Genomic DNA, 19,813 nt, shown 5'->3' with positions numbered 1-19,813 from the left:
CTAGGATTTTTTGAAAAACCTGTGGATTTTTCATGAGTTACCTGGAGAAATTCCCTCAGGAATCGTTGCAGGTACTCTTAGATATAATGCCTTGAGACATAATTCAAGAGATATTCTTTGGAGAGTATGAAAAAAAAGAATTCCTGAGAATTTTGTATGAATATATTTAAGAAATATATTATTTTATAGAAAAATCCCTTCAGTAATTCTTGGAAAAAAATCAATAAATTATATTTGACAAACTCCCTGATTGAACTAACTTTTGAATGAAGGAATCTTTAGAAAAAAAAACTGATCGACGTTTCTAAGATTTTCATCGGAATAGTACAAAAATCTTCGAATGGATTTCTGATAGAATTTTCATACAAATTAAGCGCCATCCACAAATTACGTAACGCTCGAAATAGAGAAGAGTAGGCTTCAGCGTTACGACACAGACAAAAATTTAAAATTTTTGTATGCGTCACGAAGGGGGGGAGGGTCAAAATTGTTAGCGCAATATATGGATGCTGCCTTTTCTCGAAACGCTCTGACAATTTCTAGAATTCTAGAGTTGTCCTGAGAGAAACTACTGTAAGATTATTATTAACTTTATTACAATTTGTGTTTTTACCTTGTCTTTCATTAGCAAAAATTCCTCACAGAAATCCTTGTAAACATTCCTGATGACATTTCTCTGAACCTCAATAGTTTTAGTAATTTCACTAAAATTCTCGTAAAAAAAATCATGGAAACTATTCTAAAAGAATTCTTAAGGAAATGTCTATATAAAAACCTGTAAAAATTGCTGAAGACGTTTTTTAGAACTATCATTTAAAGAGAAACAGGAGAATCTAATTTTTTTTCTTGAAGGATATCTGAAAAAATCTAAAAAAAAACGTTTGGAGGAATGTTTGACTAACTTTCTAAGATATTTCTTTAATCCATCGTCCATCCTCCCTGAATAGAATTATTTCGAAAAAAAAAATTCTAGAGGTTCTACTGTCAAGACTCTCATCACAATTCTTGACGAAATCTTTGAATCCCCTAATTCTTGAAAGGCCTAATTTTCAATTGGGACTCTGATAAATTAATGTTTTATTGATTTCAACTCTAGAGACAATCTTTGCAAACTTCCAGCAGCATATTAACCTTCGTAACAGACCAGTTTATTGGTAATTAATTTTAATAAAATACATTCCCCCTTCTGGTAACGTCCATGCCCCGCACCGTGAGACAGTCCGATAGTCACTCGAACACAATGACGACGATACCTGCTGAACACCCCTCCCCAAGTGGTCGGTAATTGTTAAATTGCTGTTTCAATCGATATTAATTGGGTCAATAATACTCCAAATTAATTTCAATGCCTGCCCGGCCCGATGGATGATGGCGCGACGCACGGTCTTCGGTGTGCTCGACATTGAACTAGAAGACGGGGCCGCATGTGCGCGCCCGGCACGCGGAGCGGATTTTCATTCGAAGAGTTTATGTTTTGGGCAAATCGGTTGGCAGATATTGCTATAATTGAATTGGGCGACATGCTGTTGACATTTCGGTAATTGAACTTGCAAAAACGCCAAGGGTTTCTGCGTGGGTTTTCGGCTGGAACAAACATAAAGTTTAGTGGTAAAGATCTGCATTCCTTTATTTGATGTGTTAATCATGAAGTTTGATTCTTATAATTATTAGAGTGAATTGATGTTTTTGAGAAAAGTAGTGTAATGGCAATCTTCAATTTTCAATTTAAGGTTTTCAATTTTTAATCCTCAATCTTCAATCTTAAATCCTCAAGCTTCTATCTCCAACCTTTAATCTCCAATATTCAGTTTTATAGACAATTTAACAGTTTTGTGTCTCTTCTAATATATTCATCGTTTAGATTTTGATCCCTTATCTAATTGTTTCGGGAATCATCTAATGTATAGCAGGATTTGTGGATGTAAAATAACTGTCTCTTAGAACTACACTTTTATAGATAGTTATGGACAACCAAGAAACAACCAGTTTTTCTAGCTAAACGTGTGTGCAATATTCATAAAAGTAAGGCTGGTCTCTTCTTGAACTCTTTAGTACTAAAATACCCATAATGATGCAATGAGTAAGAATCATTTTGAAATACTGTTAAAAATGGACATAAATCCTATCCGCTCCACCGAACCCACCAACTTTATCTACGCAACTGCAAATCGTTCATCGCACCAGTTTCGATAAAGACACTGCGCAGTCCATAGACCAGACAAGCGATTGCCTTCGGAGCTTCCAGTGTTGGATCGTATCGTTACCACTAGCTATTGGGTCGACCTGTCGACGCAAGTGGAATAAATATGTACGCTATGATAGTTATGATTAGAAGAAGCGTAGAACCGTCGTCGTCTTGTGCCTTGCGTTGGGTCATAAATTAAAGTCCCAGCAGCCAGCGACCGAAGCGACCCCGAACACACATTGGCCGCTGCCCGCTGGAGATTACGACGACGATGATGATGAGGCTGCCAGGGTGCTGTCGATAAGAAGATGGAGCCCTGGAAACGGGTCCTAGGGTCTTGCTGGGGTGGGTACAGAGGCAGAAGGGTGCAAAAGTGCTTCCAGCAAACCGACTCTTTCGGACTCGGACCATCATCAGGGGCTCACTGGTGCACAGTGGTCGCAGTCCAAGCAAATGTTGTCCAAAAGAAGAAGTGTACGATTTGTCAGATGATTTTGGATTATTATAACAATGAAATCGGTCTCCCAGGAATTTTCGAAAAAGTTCTCTTGATTAAGAATGCTTTCCAAATCCTGAGTAACTTGATTCTCAATTGGACTAGTGAGTCCTAAATTAAAATTGTGCGCGCTCTCCAACTGCCTAGCAAGTTTTTGGGCTTATTCACAATTTATCAGTAATAATTTGTTTTATAGAAGAAGAAAAACAAGTAGGCTATGGAGATATTGAATTGAGAAATATCCTGTAGACCACTCAGCAAAAAAAAATTTGCTGGATGAATAATGTTTTGCATTAAAGTCATCAATGACATTTATTGATTTATTGCGAGTCATTTCCGCAAGTCAGTTTGAACCAAATTAACTTGCTCCCCAGTGCATTGAAAAGGCAAATAGGTAACTATGAAAGTGTGTTGACCAAGCTGTGCTTCAACAGAAACACCTCAAGTTTCAAAAAATTTGGTTTCAAATGACGAAAAAAGTTGATGTTTTATGGTTCATGGACAAAAGGTCGAAAGACAAAGGGTCGAAAGGACAAAAGGTCGAAAATGATTTGTCTTTTGTTTTATACGCCTATCAATGATGATTGAACCTGCACCACATGCTCCATCCAGTCGATCATTACGATAAACAAAACAGTTTGGATTTCTTTTGGGTTGATTCCAGGTTTCAAATGAGTTTCTGCAATAACTGCGTCCTTAATTCCAACAACTTCAGTTTTTGTATTTACTTTTCGCCAGTATTGGTCCACTGTGTGACGGTGCGGCGGATGGCGGCAATATATTTTCCTAATGAAAGAGAAATAAAACTGTGTTTGCCATCGGGTAGCCACTATGTTTGCTAATACCTGCGTGTGGATGCAATGCAGCAATGGCACACAGTACAAGTGTCGTTAGCGTTCGGTTGAAATGGTAACTGGAACTTTGAGATCGCACGGCAAAAGCCATCTCCGTGCCATCGTTCATGCACTGCTGGCCGACGCTCGCTGGATACGATTATAGATTATAAATGAAGATTATATTTAATGCTATGTGGTTTGCGATGGATGCTGCCGTTCAGGAGATACCAGTAGGTTCATCTTGAGTGCGCCAACACAGACGCTTCATTGCCTGCCGTCGTGGACGGAGTTTAATGAAAGTTTATTATCTCACTGATCCACAGCTCGTTCACGCAGCTAGCTGAGAGAGTCCTCCCGGGGGCCCCGCGAATGACGATGATTTACAACTGTGGCATCTTCCGCGTAAATCAAACTAGGTAAACCTAATCCCACTATGCACAGCATGCGGGATGACACAAACCAGTTCCAGACGTTGAACGCCATCAACGTGTCCCGTTCCCCCTTCAATCAATTAACGCATTGCCGTACAAAAAAAAAAAGCGAAAGCATCCAGTTCGCACAAAGTAGGCTCCCAATTGCTCAATCCCCATCCTTTGAGGTAAGACAGAGTGTGCTGCGATCAGAAAGCCTCCTACCGTTTGGGGGCTGTCAAACTTTCGTCGACCTAATTAATCGTGTTAGGAGGACTCCATCCACCTATCTAGTCTTCCATGGAATGAAGTTCTTGATTCGTGCTCTTCATTCCATCTAATTGGACCGACGAAACAGAAAGTCTCCTCGGGAAGGTATCCTATTAAAAGGCGATTAAACGTTGTGGAACAGCGCCTTCGGCTCGTCACTTTGCGTGCTGTATGGCAATTAATTAGGCTGGGCACCACCGCTGTTACTGACGAATCTTTGTTTGGATTGGTGCAATTTGATACGAATCGTTTCTTCCCTTTCCCTGCGGTTTGAGTAGAGGGGTCCCGAGATACGTTCGTATCACGATTTTGACCTGAAATGAGATGCGTAGGGGGAAGCATTTGCAGTAATTAATGCAGATTAAGTAGGATAACGTTTGTGGAAGGTGTTTTAAAATTCATAAGTGATAATTTCACTCAAATAGAATTTTAAAGCACATGTGGACTAATTAAAGTCAACTCTATACAGTAGAGAGAAGTAAGGCGAAAATTCGACCTTAGCGGAATAATCAATGTCAACAGAGGAACTACAGCTGACTCTCCATAACTCAGTATTGAAGGGACCCTCGAGTTAGGGAGGTATCGAGTCGTAGAACACAAAACCAGTGCAACTGCGATACAAGGGGCCATCGAGGTAGCCATGAAAACCAACTTTTACTATGGTTCTCTAACTCGATATCGAAATACGGAATATCGAGTGAGGTATTCGAAACTAGCTTGAGGCAGAAGTTTGCTGACTAAAACATAAAATATGGATACTTTTATGAAAGAAGTACCTTATACCAGTCATAAACTAATGTTACCAGAAAAATTTTCGATCAAAAAATTCCTCAAAACAGAGTTGAATATGATACCTGGTTTGCCCAAAACAGTGTTGAATAGACAAAAAACTAGCATTTTTTTGAAAAACCATTTTAAATCTTTAAATTGTAGTAACATTTTTCACACGATCCAGATGTTGAATGCACTCAACGTATATTTCGCTAAATTTATAGATTATATGTAGATTTAATACAATTTGCAAGTTTTTCCGCGAGATAATGTATAGCTCGAACTTTTACTTGAACAGCATTCGAACCAACATGAGCTAGAAATCTTGGAGAGAAACTTTTGCCCAGCTTTACCCTTCAGCACAGTGGGACGAATGCCTAAAACATTCTTCCCATGGACAGAACTGATGTTCAACTTTGGTTTGAACGCGTTTCGTCTCTGTACCTGTATACCACGCCGAACCCAGTACATGTACATGTTCTGTTTTTTGCACACGGGGGATGCGTACCGTGCAAAAAACGTTTTCAGTTCAAAATTTCAAAAACCGTGCAAAAAAAGTAGCACCATTGCTCGACGTTTCATGCAAAAATAAGGGTTTGGCGGAAAAAAAATGTATGGAAACTTTTTTTGCACGGCCGTGTAAAAAAATCCGTGCAAAAACTGAATCGGGTGTACTTCGGTTCAAACTGCGGTTTAAACTTAGGTACAAATAATGGCAGAAGGAGATAGACAGAGAACTGTTAAAATCCACGCGGATAAATTTGTACGGTTATATATGGAGCTTCTTGGTATAATTCGCAAACCCTTTGAGGCTTTAAGAAATGTTTTATTTAAGCATATTAACTAATATTAATACTTTATACAACATTTAGCGGGAACTTTATGAAAAACCAAAGGAATTTACTATATCATACAACAAGACACCATAAGTAGAAATTGATAAGCGTGGATTTGAAATGTTTTCTGTCTGTCTGTTTTGTGCCATCGTTCTGAACCTTGGATGCAATCGAAGATTTGTAGGTACCAACATTTGAACCGCGGTTGCCACCTAGGTGCAAACCGGTGTTCAAACCGATGTTCACTTTACGCATGTTTGGGTCTAGGTTCAGGCTCGAGCGTTTCGGTTTGAACCCGAGAAGGTACAGGTACAAGGAAAGTACGAAACAGTCTAAACCAAAGTGTTTGGTGTTCGTTTGCGAAGACTGGTCCAAAAACATAAGCTTTTTTCTGTAGCGTGTTAAAACATGATTTTATTGGAATATGGCGTATCGGGTGACGAGACCATTTAGTTCGGAATCCCGCCACAGGTGGCGCTGCAAACATCAACTTTTTTTATTTGAAGTTGAGAATCTATGGTATGTTTGATAAAGTTGTAAATCAATTAAATTGAAACAAGTTTGTTGAATGCACGAACTCTCCATCTGCTCACCCTACCGAAATGCAAATAAATTTCATAAAAGGACCTCAAAATATCATTTTTCTCATATTTCAAAATTTGAAGGTTTTCAAAGTATTAATATTTTACAAAATTGTTAAAAAAAAATGGAATTTTTATGGTTTTGTTGTTACCAGGGAGGCAAATGTATGCAGATAAACCCTCGATGGGTTCAAATGACTGTATCTATTACGACGAAGCTTGAATATCATTAGCCACTGTTCTTACGTCTAATATCACCGCATCTGATTTTTTTATACTATTTAAAATCCCATTGTCCTAAAAAAAAATGATAAAATTTAACTATTTTCAAAATTTGAAGAAAATCTGTACCTACCATAAATCTGATTTTTTTCTCAAAACTTTGCTAACATAAACTTGTTGTTCATACTAAATTGATTACTCCCACTCCTCAAAATATTGAACAGCAATGCATTCATACAGCCTTGTTGCAATTTTTGAAATATCATCTTTTCCGAATAATAAAACTTGATTAAAATACAGGTGAGTAATTGCGTTGATTGATTTATGGATGTAGGCACTAATTAATGTTTTTTAGACCTTCTCGAAAAAATCAGAATCCACGGGTGGATATTATTTTAATAGGTCGATTTTTTTTAATTAAGACATTTGCAGAACAACGGTTCTCTTGATATTACAAACATACTTTGCTAGTGGATAAGAACATTTGAACACAGAAAAAAATCTCCAGACTCATAAAACTGATCATAATGTTGTTTGCACCCAAGGATTTTTTAGCTGCATCCATTTGCCTTTGAAGTTTTCTACAGAATATTCTTTGAAATTTTCTACGAAATTTCCTTAAGAATTTCTTACGGAATTTCTTTTGAAATCCCTTTGGGAATTTCCTTCACAGTATGTTTCAAAATTTTGTTAGGAGTTTTTTTTTTGGAAAATTTTTGGAAATTACCTCTAGAGCTTCCTTCGTAAATTCCTTAGGAATTTTCTATGGAATTTCCCCCAGATTTTTCATTGGGATTTCTTTTGTAATTTTTTTGAGAGTTTCGTACCGATTTTCATTTGGAGTTTCCTTCGGAATTTCCTCTGCAATTTTTTTAAGAGATTCTTTCTGAATATCAATTGGAATTTATTTGGAAGCTTTGGAATTTAATTCGGAATTTTAATTGAAATTTTCTACATAATTTTTCTAAGAATTTCCTTCGAAATTTCTTCTGGATTTTCTTAGAAATTTTCTACGTAATTTCTTTTAAAATTTCTTTTGGAAATTATTTTGCAATTTTTTTTTCGGAACACGTTTGGAATTTTTTTGGAATTTCTTTCGAAATTTTCTTCGGAATTTCTTCCAGAATTTCCATTGGAATTTATTTTGGATTTTTTTTTCGGAATCTACTTTGGAGTTTCCTTCTGAATTTCCCATGGAATGTCCTTTGGAATTTTCTCTGGAATTACATTTAGAGATTCCTTCGAAATCTCATCTGGAATTTCTTTCGAAGCTTTAGAATTCTTCGGAATTTCCCTCGAAATTTTCTTTGGAATTTGCTTGAAAATTTCTTTTCAAATATGTTCTGAATTCTCCTTCGGAAATTCCGTAGATTTCTATGAAATGTCCTTAAGAATTTCTTTTGGAATCTCTTTTGAGCCTTACTTCGGAATCTCCGTCGAAATTTCCTTTGGAATTTCTTTATGCACTTCTTTCGAAATTTCTTCGGATTTGCTTTTTGAATTTCCTTCGGAATTTCCATCGGAATATCCTTTTGGATTACCTTTGGAGCTTGCTTGGGAATTTTTTTTGGGGCTTTCTTCGGAATTTCCCTTGAAATTTACTTCCGAATTTTATTTTAAATTTCCTTCAAAATTTTCTTCAGAATTTTCAGCGGATTTTTTTTCGGAGCTTCCTATGGAATTTGCTTTGAAATTTCTTTTGGAGCTTCTTTCGGATTTTCCTTTGGTATTTCCTTCGGAATTTTCTTTAAAATTTCCTTCCGAATTTCCTTTGGAGTGTCCTTGGAAATTTCGTCTGGAATTACCTTTGGAGATTCCTTAGGAATTTTATTTGAAATTTCTTCTGAAGCTTTTGAATTATTCTTTGAAATTCCATTTGGAATTTTTTTTTCCTAAGAATTAGAGCTTCCTTTGGAAATTCCATTGAAATTTCCTTCGGAATTTCCATTGGATTTTCTTTCGGAATATCCTTTAAAGTTTCCTTCGGAATTTTCTTTGGAATTACCGTTTTGTCTCAAATTCCGAACAGACTCATATTCCGAACACTCGGTTTTTGTATGGCGATGTGGTTGAAATGTTTCGCTGAAATATGTCATCAAATTATAGGGAAATATCAGTCAATTGCAATTCAATTTTAACGTCTTCCACTCTATTTTATACTTTTGGAGTAGTGATGATTCTATAGTTTAAGACCAGTTAGACTAGCTCAGATAAATTTATTTGCGAAATTATTCTTTTGAATTCGATTTATTTGTGCTGTTCGGAATATGAGACAAAATGAACACAGTGTTCGATATTTGAATCAAAATGTTGTTCCATACTTTTGCGTTAAAACAATGCTATACAAGTTAAAATAAACTTTCAACAGCTAACAGTTAGGCTTTTCGAAGAAATTCAAATGTTCACATATATCGACTAATTTATGCCCATCAGATGCATTTGAAGTCACTGCTGGCCTTAAGTGTTCGGAATATGAGTCAAAACGGTACCTTTGGAGAATTTCATTTGGAATTTCTTCTGAAATTCCAAAGCTTCGGAATTTCCTTCGAAACTTCCTTTGGAATTCGCATTAAAATTTCCTTTGAAATTTCTTTTGAATTTACTTTCGGAAATTTCGTACAAATTTTCTACGGTACATCCTTAGGAATTTCTTTCGGAATTTCCTTACGAATCTCTTTTGGAATTTCCTCTGAAGTTTGTTTGAGAATTTCCTTCGGAATTTCCTTTGTAGTTTTCTACAGAATTTTCTATGGAATTTACTTCGAAATTTCCTTTTGAATTTCTTTCGGAACTTCCTTCGGAATTTCCTTAGTAATTTTCTTAGGAATTTTCTTTGCAATTTTCTTCGGAATATTCTTTGGAATTTCCTTTGAAATTTCTTTTGAAGCTTACTTCGGAATTTCCTTCAAAATTTTCTTTAAAATTTCGAATTTCTTTAGAAATTTCCATTGTATTTTCTTCAGGAATTTCCATTGGACTTTTCTTTGGAATTTCCTTTAGAACTTATTCAATAATTCTCTTCAAAATTTCCTTAGGAATATTCTTTGAAATTCTCACTGGAATTTTCTACAAAATTTTCCTAAGAATTGGAGCATCCTTTCCTTTAGAGTTTGCTTTGGAATATCCTTTGAAATTGAAAATCTTCTGAACTTTCATAAGGAAATTCCGTAGAAATTTTCTACGGAACTTCCTTAGGAATTTCTTTCGGAATTTCCTTTGGAATCTCTTTTGGAATTTCCTTTGGAGTTTTCTACGGAATTTTCTATGGAATTTACTTCGAAATTTTCTTTGGAATTTCTTCTGGAACTTCCTTCGAAACTTCTTGTGGAATTTTCTTAGGAATTTACTTTTGAACATGCTCTATAAATCCTCTTTAAATCTTCTAGATTCTTCCTCCTTTGAAATTTCTTCCGGAATATCCTGTGGGAGTATCTTTGGAGCTTTCTTCGGAATTTATTTTGGAGCTTTTGATTTCAATTGGAATTTGCTTCAGAATTCTCTGCGGTAGTTTTTTCCGAATTTTATATTGGATTTCCTTAAGTATATCCTTCGGACTTTCCTTTGAAATTTTCTTTGCAATTTCCTTCGGAATTCCATTTGAAATGAAATATCATTTAGAATTTTCTTTGGAATTTTCTTGGAATTCCTTTGGAATTGGATGCTCTTCAGAATTTCCCTTGAAATTTTCTTTCGTAATTTCTTTTGGAGTTTTCCTCGGAATTTCCATAAAGAGTTCCTTTTTTTTTAATATTTCACATGCCTGAGCGTAGAATTTTTGAATTTGACCCAAAGATAGCCCAGAACAGTGAATAAGACCAACTGACACTGAAGAAGGCTACAAGTGGAAGTCGAAATACGCGTATCAGTCAAAGATAAGCAATAAGGTCGGAATTAGAAGGGACAAGGTACTCAAATCTACATTCTCTATTGAGGGTTTGAATGCATTACAAAGATCCAGAACAGTTTGTGGAAAAATCCCATTCTAGAAGAAACTCCCGGATTAATTGCTAGAAAGATTCCCGGAACGACTTACAGAACAATTTTTTTTTTTGACAATTGTTGGAAAAAATCCCGGAGCAATTTCTTTAATAATATTCTGAGAAATTTCTGAAAGCCATTCTAAAAGAATCACTGCAAAAACTTTTATCGCTGGATGAAATCCTGAAGAAATTTTCGGAAGATTTATTAAGAAATTCCTGAAGCAATTCCCGGACGACTTTTCGGAATGATTTTCAGATAAATTGTTGGAAGATTTTTTAAAGAATCATCCCTACGAACAATAAATTTCCAGAGGAATTTACGAATGAATTCATGAGGAAATTTCCAGCCAAATGGAAGAATTTATAGAGGTATTTCTGAAGAAATTTCCGGAGGAATTTTAAGAGAAGAATCGGCAAAGGAATTTCTGAAATATATGTCCGGAAAATTCCTGGATTAATTCCTTGAGGAGTTCCTGGAACCATTACCTGGGGAATCTATTCTCTAAAGAATCTCTGGAAAAAATGTATGAGGTCCGGTCGTTTTGCTAATTTGAGAAATACATTTCTAACAAAAACTATAAAATACCAGAAGCAATTTTTCGGAATGTTTTTGAAATTATTTCAGGTAATGAATTGCAATGCTGGTATAAAGAATACCAAGAATTCCCGGTAGAATGAGAAAACGAAATATCGGAGATAATTCACACAAGATTTCCTTCAAAAGATGGTATTGAAGTTGTCAAAAATATATGGAAGTATCACGATACAGAAATATAATATTGGCCCAATATCACGAAAACCGCTTGTATCATGATACAACTCCGTAGTCCAAACAGAGCATAACTTACGTTACTGTATTTGAAGTGGAAACTCTTCTGATTGTTTAAAATTCGAATCTAACGAAATTCGAAAATACAGTCAACCCTCCATGAGTCAATATTGAAGGGACCATCGACTCATGGAAATATCGAGTCATGGAACAGCAATGATATGGAAAGTTGTTTGAGAGGATCATCATAGTAACCATGGAATTTGATTTTTAGTATGGTTCCATGAGTCGATATCGAGTAATGGAACATCGACTCATGGAGGTTTAATTGTATCACCACAGTAGTCTTTCCATCTCACTCACAACTTCACCCAGTAGGCAAATTGCCTGTTAATCGAATAAAAATCTAGGCCTACTTGCACACGATTTTAAACCCGCGCTAATCACCATTATCAACCGCCCATGTTCATGTCCATCGTCATCAGGAATCATCATAATCGAACGATCGATCGATCGAGCGAGCGAGCACTGCGCCTGCCCATGAAGTAATAGTCCCGGGGTACCTAAGTAGGCTCGGCAGGTAGCTGCTACTGGCGCGTCGTCTAAGTAGGGACCATGCGAATCGGTATCATAATTATTTAGGGGCATTAGCTAACTGGCGCTGATCGACCAGTAGACTGTGCTGATTGAGACGACGACAACGACCGCGACCACGTTCGTTGACGGTTATTAGTGTCGTCGTTTATGTCAACAGATTAAGAGACCGCAAAGGTGTAATGAAATGATTGGAATTTGTTTGCGATAAACAAATTTGTTCAATATTGTAAGTATGAAGTTTACGACGGAGGGCCGACGACGGTTGGGCTATCCAGTTGAACGCTAATTAACAGAGATGTTATTACCGGATGGTCGATTGCTCCACCATAGTTTGCCGATAATTTTGAAATGCTCCAACTTCTATCGAAGTTGATTTATTAGATATTTCTCCTTCAATACCAAAAATCAATACTTTCTGAAAAGTTCCAACATTTTTTATTTATAGTTATGATTGACTGGATGGAGCATGTGGGGGAGTTGCCATTATCATTCATAGGCGTATAAAACATCAACTTTTTTCGTCATTTGAAACCAAAGTTTTTCAAACTTGGTGTGTTTCTGTTGAAACACCACTTGGAAAACATACATTCAAAGCTGCCTATTTGCCATTTCAATGCACTGCACAGCAAGTTAACCTTTACGTACCCGATCTCCGATAAGGCTTTTTCAAATAGCTGCCATTTCGTCAATTTCCGTTCAATTGTTCGGAAACCACCCTCAGTTGATTTTAAAAATGTGTCATAATGGACAATGCTGAATTCGGAATCATACCGCAGATATTTCGGATTGTACTGGGGAAGTTTGGAATTGACAAATGCTAGTGGATCTATAAGTTGATGTATGTCAATTGATCAGGCGAAAATTTGCAATATATTTGTTTATAAATCTTACAAATTCCTCGAATTTATGCCGCTCAAAGGTATTCGTCAAACTGTAATAAGTTCTTGTGTTGAGTAACCCGTAGTACTTTGATTAGCATTAATTCTGCCGGCAACAAGAAAAACCTTGTCAACGATATAATATGATTACCCCATAAAATGTTTCACTTTAGGAGGAATAGAAACACCAAGGAAGTTGCCTCATTTCGCATTCCACACATTTCATGTGATGATCTCAATTGTCTCTAGCTCATATTTCACCCGGAGATCATAATCTTCCCTCAGGCTCATAAAAAACTAAATCGTGAGGATAAGTTATCGCTTCCTCTACCGCCATCATCGCTAATTATGCCATTAGAAAGAGGCATCCTTTCTCTCGCGCCGACAGTTTTTCTTCTTCTTATAAACCACCCCACGCTCGAGCAACCACCCCCAGATCCCACCCTTTCGGCTACTCTTTTTTTTTTTACTTCACGCGATTCGCTTTCATTCACAGCGCGCTTCTGACCGTTTCTCAGCGCGGGGTATACACAACAAACACGGATTTACAAATTGTTGTATTTAGCCGAGCACATCATCCAACAAATGAGTATGTATGTTCAGGGGGTAGTGGAGTCGGGGGACGAGCGGCAGTGGCAATGTGGAGCTAACCAGCAAACGCCCGGGCACTTTAAATGCGAATTAAATAACAATAATTTCTTTATTAAAAAAGCGCTCGTAAAGCGTTCCAAGTCGGGGCGGGTGGACCTGAACTGACTGACGGTCTGACTGCCTGTTTTATGCACATTAGGGTGCGGCTTATTCTCCAAAAGCTCCTTAAGTTTGTTCTTCTGAATTCAAATCGCATAAAAACAGAAACCTCAAAGTTTGAGCACAGATAAAAGATTTCCATGCTAGAACAATTATTAGTTACCATTAAAAAAATATAAAATATATGTTAAAAGATTAAATTGTTTAAAAATTAACAAATTCATATATTTTTTTAGACTTTTTTGTTCGAAATACCTTTTCTAAAATTAAACTAAAGGGCTTACTGAGACCATACTTATATTAAATCAAAGTTAATAAAGCATCTAATGGTATCTACAAGTTGAGTAGTACATGTAAAGTAGTAGAGATTTGAATCCATTCGAGCACACAAACTTTTGGTTTGGAGAACATTCGAAAAATAAACCGCACCCTAATGCGCATCTTTTCTTGTGCGACGCCGACTAATAGACTAGATCCACGGGCAGCGGGGCGCTGTTATACGGTCATCATCATCATCAAGGCTAGAGCAGTCAGTTCACTACTTATACCAAAGGAACAAACAACCGTTTTGTGATGCTGCTTTTGCTCCTACGCCAGATGGTGTGATGGCTAATAAATTCCTCCAACTGCAGCAGTGGACGACAAAAAAACTACTGACCAGCCAGCGCAGCGGTCTCATAACTATTCACGAGAAGATGCCGCGGCGGCTGACACTTGTGCATAAATGTCTACTTTTCCGGTTCGTCGCTTGTGCTTTTTTCGGCCGGCACAAGTCTCTTGATCTAAATGTTTCCTGACACGGTTCCAGAGTTTGATGTCAGCGCTAAACTTAGCGCAATATAGGTGTCAACGTACGGTAAACCTCCGAGGAATGCTCCTAATTTTGTTTTGTTCGTGGTTCATAGACATTGATTTATTTGATCGTTTGCATTTTTTGTGTTCGAAGGAAAAGTTCAAACGAGAGTTACATCTTCTTTGGAATTTCTGTTCACATCTTGTATAAAAACATCACATGGCTTGATGTGCGGAGTTAGGAGAAAGATATCTGCACTATTGAATAAACAAAAAAATAGATTGGAGTATCTTGTACCTTTTAATTCCGCCTTAATTGTTTATCTTTGGCAGATACGCGTATTTCGACTACCATTTACAGTCTTCTTCAGAGTCAGTTACTCGTATCCACGGATACGAGTAACTGACACTGAAAAAGACTGCAAGTGAAATACGCGTATCTGTCAAAGATATACAATTAGGGCGAAATTTAAAGGTACAAGGTACTCCAATCTACTTTTTTGTAGGGGAAGACGAGGTAAGACCGCCCGCCTAAGCAATTTAATTCATATGTCAATATCAAGAATCAATAAATCCTTTTTCGACGCAGCATGACGTGTTTTGAAGCCTTAGGCATGTTCAAAAAATATCACAGGGGTTGTATTTCAAAAAAATATTTATATCTCGAAGCTTTAAAAAAGTGCTGTCTTATCACGATTATTTTTAGCGACGGGCTAAAACCGCCCACCCACGGGGTAAGAGCGACCACCACGATTTTCGTACACAATTTTGCGAAAAAATATATCAGTTGCCTGTAATTCTAAAAAGTATAATGTTTTATGAATTCTACATTGATTACCGTGGGCATTGAATCATTTTTACCGTTAATTATTTCAAAAAACTTAAACATATACTTATTATTACCGTAAAACGGGGTAACTTTGATAGTTTTTTCGAAGAAAACTTGAATATTTTTGCATGCTGTTTCAAAGATTTGCAATTTATATTTTTAAAACAAGTACTGGCATCCTAGCTATCGATTTCAGTCGATAAATTGGCAAAATATTCATTTTGAATGGATATATAATTTTTCATATAATCGAAAGTTGGTTTTCTGTTTTGGGGTAACTTTGATAATGGAGTATGATTCGAACAAAATTGAATGAATAACGAACATTTGTAGGGCATTGCATACCTCTAGGCGTTTAACGTTATATGGAAATTTCTGACTTAGATTACAAAAATGGTCCCAGTTTGTGAATATGCTTTTCGCTAAGATATTTGAGACCGTATTCAAGTTCTATGATAACTAGGCTATCAAAGATAAGTGGCCAACTATTCAAAACTACATCAAATAGTGATCGTAGAACAGATTGTTTGTAAGCGTTTTGAAAATGCAAAAATTGTGTAAATTTTTTAAATTCGTATCAAAAGCCTAAAATAATCTTGATTAAGATGAAAACTGCTCTTACATGAAGTGTCATACTAATATTCTTTAGTTTTGCATAAGTTTTGCTTAACTGATTAACAGAAATTATGATATTTCATTTAGTATGCGGTGGGTTACGCACTATCAAAGTTACCCGCATTATCAAAGTTACCCCGTTTTACGGTACCTTGAAACACCGATATTTTAGAAAAATATGCGGATTTAGCTTGTATTTTTCACAAAATTTATTTCATTTTACTTGAACAGTAATGTACAACGTAGTTACAACTTTTAAAATGGTTTATACAGTTATTTGGTATAAATTAGGGGTGGCGGTCTTACCCCGTCAACAGTGGTCAGTTTTACCCCGCTTGCGCAATTTTCACAACTATGGCCTTATATCAAAGCTTGATATTCACAATTCATATTTCACTTCACCGAAGCATATTTTACATTTCTGTTAAAGCATGGACGGGTAATTTAATATGTTTTTCCAAAAAAAATCCCTTCTGAAATCGTGAAGTGAGCATCTGTTAAATTTAGATCAAATTCAATTTCGACGAGCAGAGACTTTGTTTTTGACATTTGTTATAAAAAATTTGATGTAAATATCACACTAAATGCTCCGTAAAATAAAAAATCTTGTGTTAATGGAAAGTGCTTGGTGAACTTTTAAGAAAATTGCCATTTTCATGCCAAACTGTAGGTGGTCCGTCTTACCCCGGCGGGCGCTCTTACCCCGTCTTCCCCTATCTCTATTGAGATCATCCTGCATACCTTATACTGTCTTTTTGAATCTTTTTCAAATCCAGATAAATAAAAACTCTCTTAAATTAATTTAAATAATTACTCTTCTCCGTTTCCACAGTTCTGGGGACCTGACAAAGACGTCAACCGGCTCGATCAATCGATGTTCGACGACATGAATCGCTATTGTTGGATCCAGCAACAGAACAACGGCCAACAACCGGTGGGCTCCATCAGCAACTCCGTAGCCGATACGGATGGACAGGTTCGTCTTCACACTTCCACCTGTTAGCCTTCTAACCTCACTCGATCCCATTCCCAGATCTACACCCTCACCGTGCTCAACGGCGCCCCCGAACCTTGGGTCCTCCGGAAGGACCCCACCCCGGCGGAGCCACCTCCTCCGGCGTCCAACCTCGATCTCGACACCATCCTCGGAGGTTTCCCGGGCTACGTCAAGACCGAGTGCTTTTCCTACGATGACAGTGGCTTCGGCACCGATCATCACTCCAAGGAAGACCCACAGCAGCAACTGCTCTCGCAACAACAACAGCAGCAGCACCTCCACCAGCAAGTACAACAAATACCGGTCTCGTCGACCAACATCGTCCTGTCCAACAACCTGATGGACCCGAACAGTGTGATAGCCTATCAGAACAACAACAACGACTGGCAGATGTCGGACCACAATGTGATAGAGCATGAAACTCCAGAATCTCTCCTAAGAAGTGCCCTGCAAGGCAAGGGCTACACCAAGGGACAAGCCGTTCAGCTGCAGAACGGCATCACGGTAATTCCTGCCGGACAAATCAAAGAGGAAGACCTACGGCGAGTTCTCTACACCAGCGATGCGGACACGCTAGCCTACGCAGACTCGACTCTCGCGAATCCTCTCTTCGAGGACTCCACCCTGCACTCGCCCAGCTCAAACCACCCGCAGCAACACCAATCTCATCCTGCCAGCCTCGGCGGAGGCTCAATAGGTGATCTCGGCTCGGGAGTCGTTGTAGACGACGACATGTTCCTCACCCTGGAGCCCAGCTTTACCGAAGACTACGAAAAGCTGAAACGGATCGCCTCCGAGGTCCAGCAATTCTGCACCGACAACAACAACTACACCGAAATCATCGTTGAAACCGCTGCCATCAACCACCAACATCAGAACCCTAGCCTTATCAGTAGTAATAACGGTAACCAGAACCTAGTGATATCGAGCGTCAACAGCGGCGCAAGTCACCACGCGATATCGACGACCACGTCGTCCGATGTAGTGACCACAACCTCACCCACCAAGGTGAAAGCCCCTCGGTCATCCAAGAAGTACAAGCGATCTCTCACCAGCAGTAGTGCAAACTCCACCACTACCAACAACAACAATAGCATAGCCAACAACAATAACAACACCAGCATGAGCAATCTCAACACCACCTCGGCGTCGATACTCAGCTCAACCAATCACAGTCCGAGCACCAACAACCCAAGTCCGACGCACTGCAACGGTCAGCGGAAGGAACGATCTCTGCACTACTGTTCCATCTGCTCCAAGGGCTTCAAGGACAAATACTCGGTCAACGTGCACATCCGGACGCACACCGGTGAGAAACCCTTCGCCTGTTCGCTCTGCGGCAAGAGTTTCCGCCAGAAGGCTCACCTGGCCAAGCACTACCAAACGCACATGGCCCAGAAGAACCCCTCGGGAAGCGTCAAGTCCAGCAAATCGAACCGAGCCGCCGCAGAACAGGCGGCGGCGGCTGCTGCAGCGGCAGCCGCTGCTGCCCAGCAGCAAGCCGGCCCACCTCAGCTTCCGTCCTCCCCTGTGCCCGTGCAGCAGCAGTCTCAGCTCCTCCCGCCAATGCAATCCGTCCAGCAGGTCCAGCAACAGTCGGTTCCGCAGCCGATCCTACTCAACACTGCCACCATCGTTGCCGGTCGGTAATGCTCCCCGGTACCATACGAAAGTCTCTTGTACTCACTCACTGCCTGTAGAATTGCTCCCAACCGGCCGCTGATGAATACCACTCCGCCACTGATGTATTATTTAAAGTTTGACCTTAGAACAACCAACCAACCACGTGTGTATTCAATAGAAAGGAAGTTGAGGATCGAACGAGAAATGAAAAGTGTTGCCAGTCTGATGGGGTAGGGAATGATGCTCCAAGGCATTGCAGATTTTCGAACTTTCTATTAAGAAATGTATTCAACTTTATTTTCCTATGAACAGTTCGTTTAAAGATTGTTACTATGGACTTTGCCAAACGATACTAGATTATTCCATAATCTGGGTTATTCGAATATAGTGTCTTAGATTGTGCTGATTTCGAGCTAAAAAGGATCTTCCCACGAAAATTTATCATGTCTGGTGAGTTGTTGTATATTCCCTTCTTATGTCCAGTGCTTGCCGGAACCTTCTAACTTGTCTTCATCAAAACTTCAACATGTTTCTATCTGCAAGCTCGATGAATTCGCAATTTTCAATACACATCCTTTGATTCCTTCGTAAACTCTTGGTAATACTGGAAACTTTGGTGACAATCACAAACATTTCGTGTACTCTTAAATTCGAAAACTACAATATTGTGGCTTCAACAAGGATGTTTAAAGATATTTGGAAGTCTCCCACTTCAAGGGAGAGCGGCATTAAGACTCTCTGCATGAATCATAGACTGACGTTCTACGCATATTTGTACCGCTGTTTAGAAGGTTTACTTAGAACATGGGACAACTAGGCGTAGAAGGGCAGTAGAGTTGCTGTCATAATTTTCAATATAGTAAGTGGCCGACCAATAATTACATAAGACATTAGGCGATTTTTTAGCACCCCCTCCCTCCTCCCTGTAAGATTTTTTGCGTGAAAATCTAAAAATAATTTGTATTGCGCATAAGAATTCTCAAACTCCCCTCCCCCATAACCCCTTACGTAATTAACGGACGGCCCCTAGTGCGGGAAAAAAGTTCGCACCTAATTTTCCACAGACGATATCTTTTGTATTACAGTCAACCCTCCATGAGTCGATATTGAAGGGACCATCGACTCATGGAAATATCGAGTCATAGAACAGCAATGCTATGGAAAGCCGTTTGAGGGGCCTATCCTAGTAACCATGAAACTAGATTTTTAGTATGGTTCCATGAGTCGATATCGAGTATTGGAACATCGACTCATGGAGGTTCAACTGTAATACATGCTTTTAAAAAACATTTGAACTATTGCTTTTAAGACAAATTACACCTCAATATATTACCTTTAAAACGTATTACAAAATCTTTCATAATTTTCATTTGTAT

The 19,813-nt window shown here is 38.3% G+C and overlaps 1 protein-coding gene across 1 annotated transcript in view; it reads left to right on the top strand.

The window, feature by feature from the left end:
- The window catches only part of LOC5570081 (transcriptional activator/repressor MOT3), a 478,653-nt gene extending 459,296 nt beyond the window's left edge, over positions 1–19,357 (top strand). The window contains exons 5-6 of the mRNA XM_021850381.1: positions 16,650–16,793; positions 16,851–19,357. Of these exons, the coding sequence (XP_021706073.1) occupies positions 16,650–16,793; positions 16,851–18,464 (1,758 nt within the window). The 3' untranslated portion in view covers positions 18,465–19,357. The remainder of the gene's footprint in view (positions 1–16,649; positions 16,794–16,850) is intronic.
- Positions 19,358–19,813: the final 456 nt, after the last annotated feature.

The sequence above is a fragment of the Aedes aegypti genome, chromosome 3 (genome assembly GCF_002204515.2).
Source record: "Aedes aegypti strain LVP_AGWG chromosome 3, AaegL5.0 Primary Assembly, whole genome shotgun sequence".
Classification (NCBI taxonomy): domain Eukaryota; kingdom Metazoa; phylum Arthropoda; class Insecta; order Diptera; family Culicidae; genus Aedes; species Aedes aegypti.
This window is presented reverse-complemented; position numbering and strand designations above follow the sequence as displayed.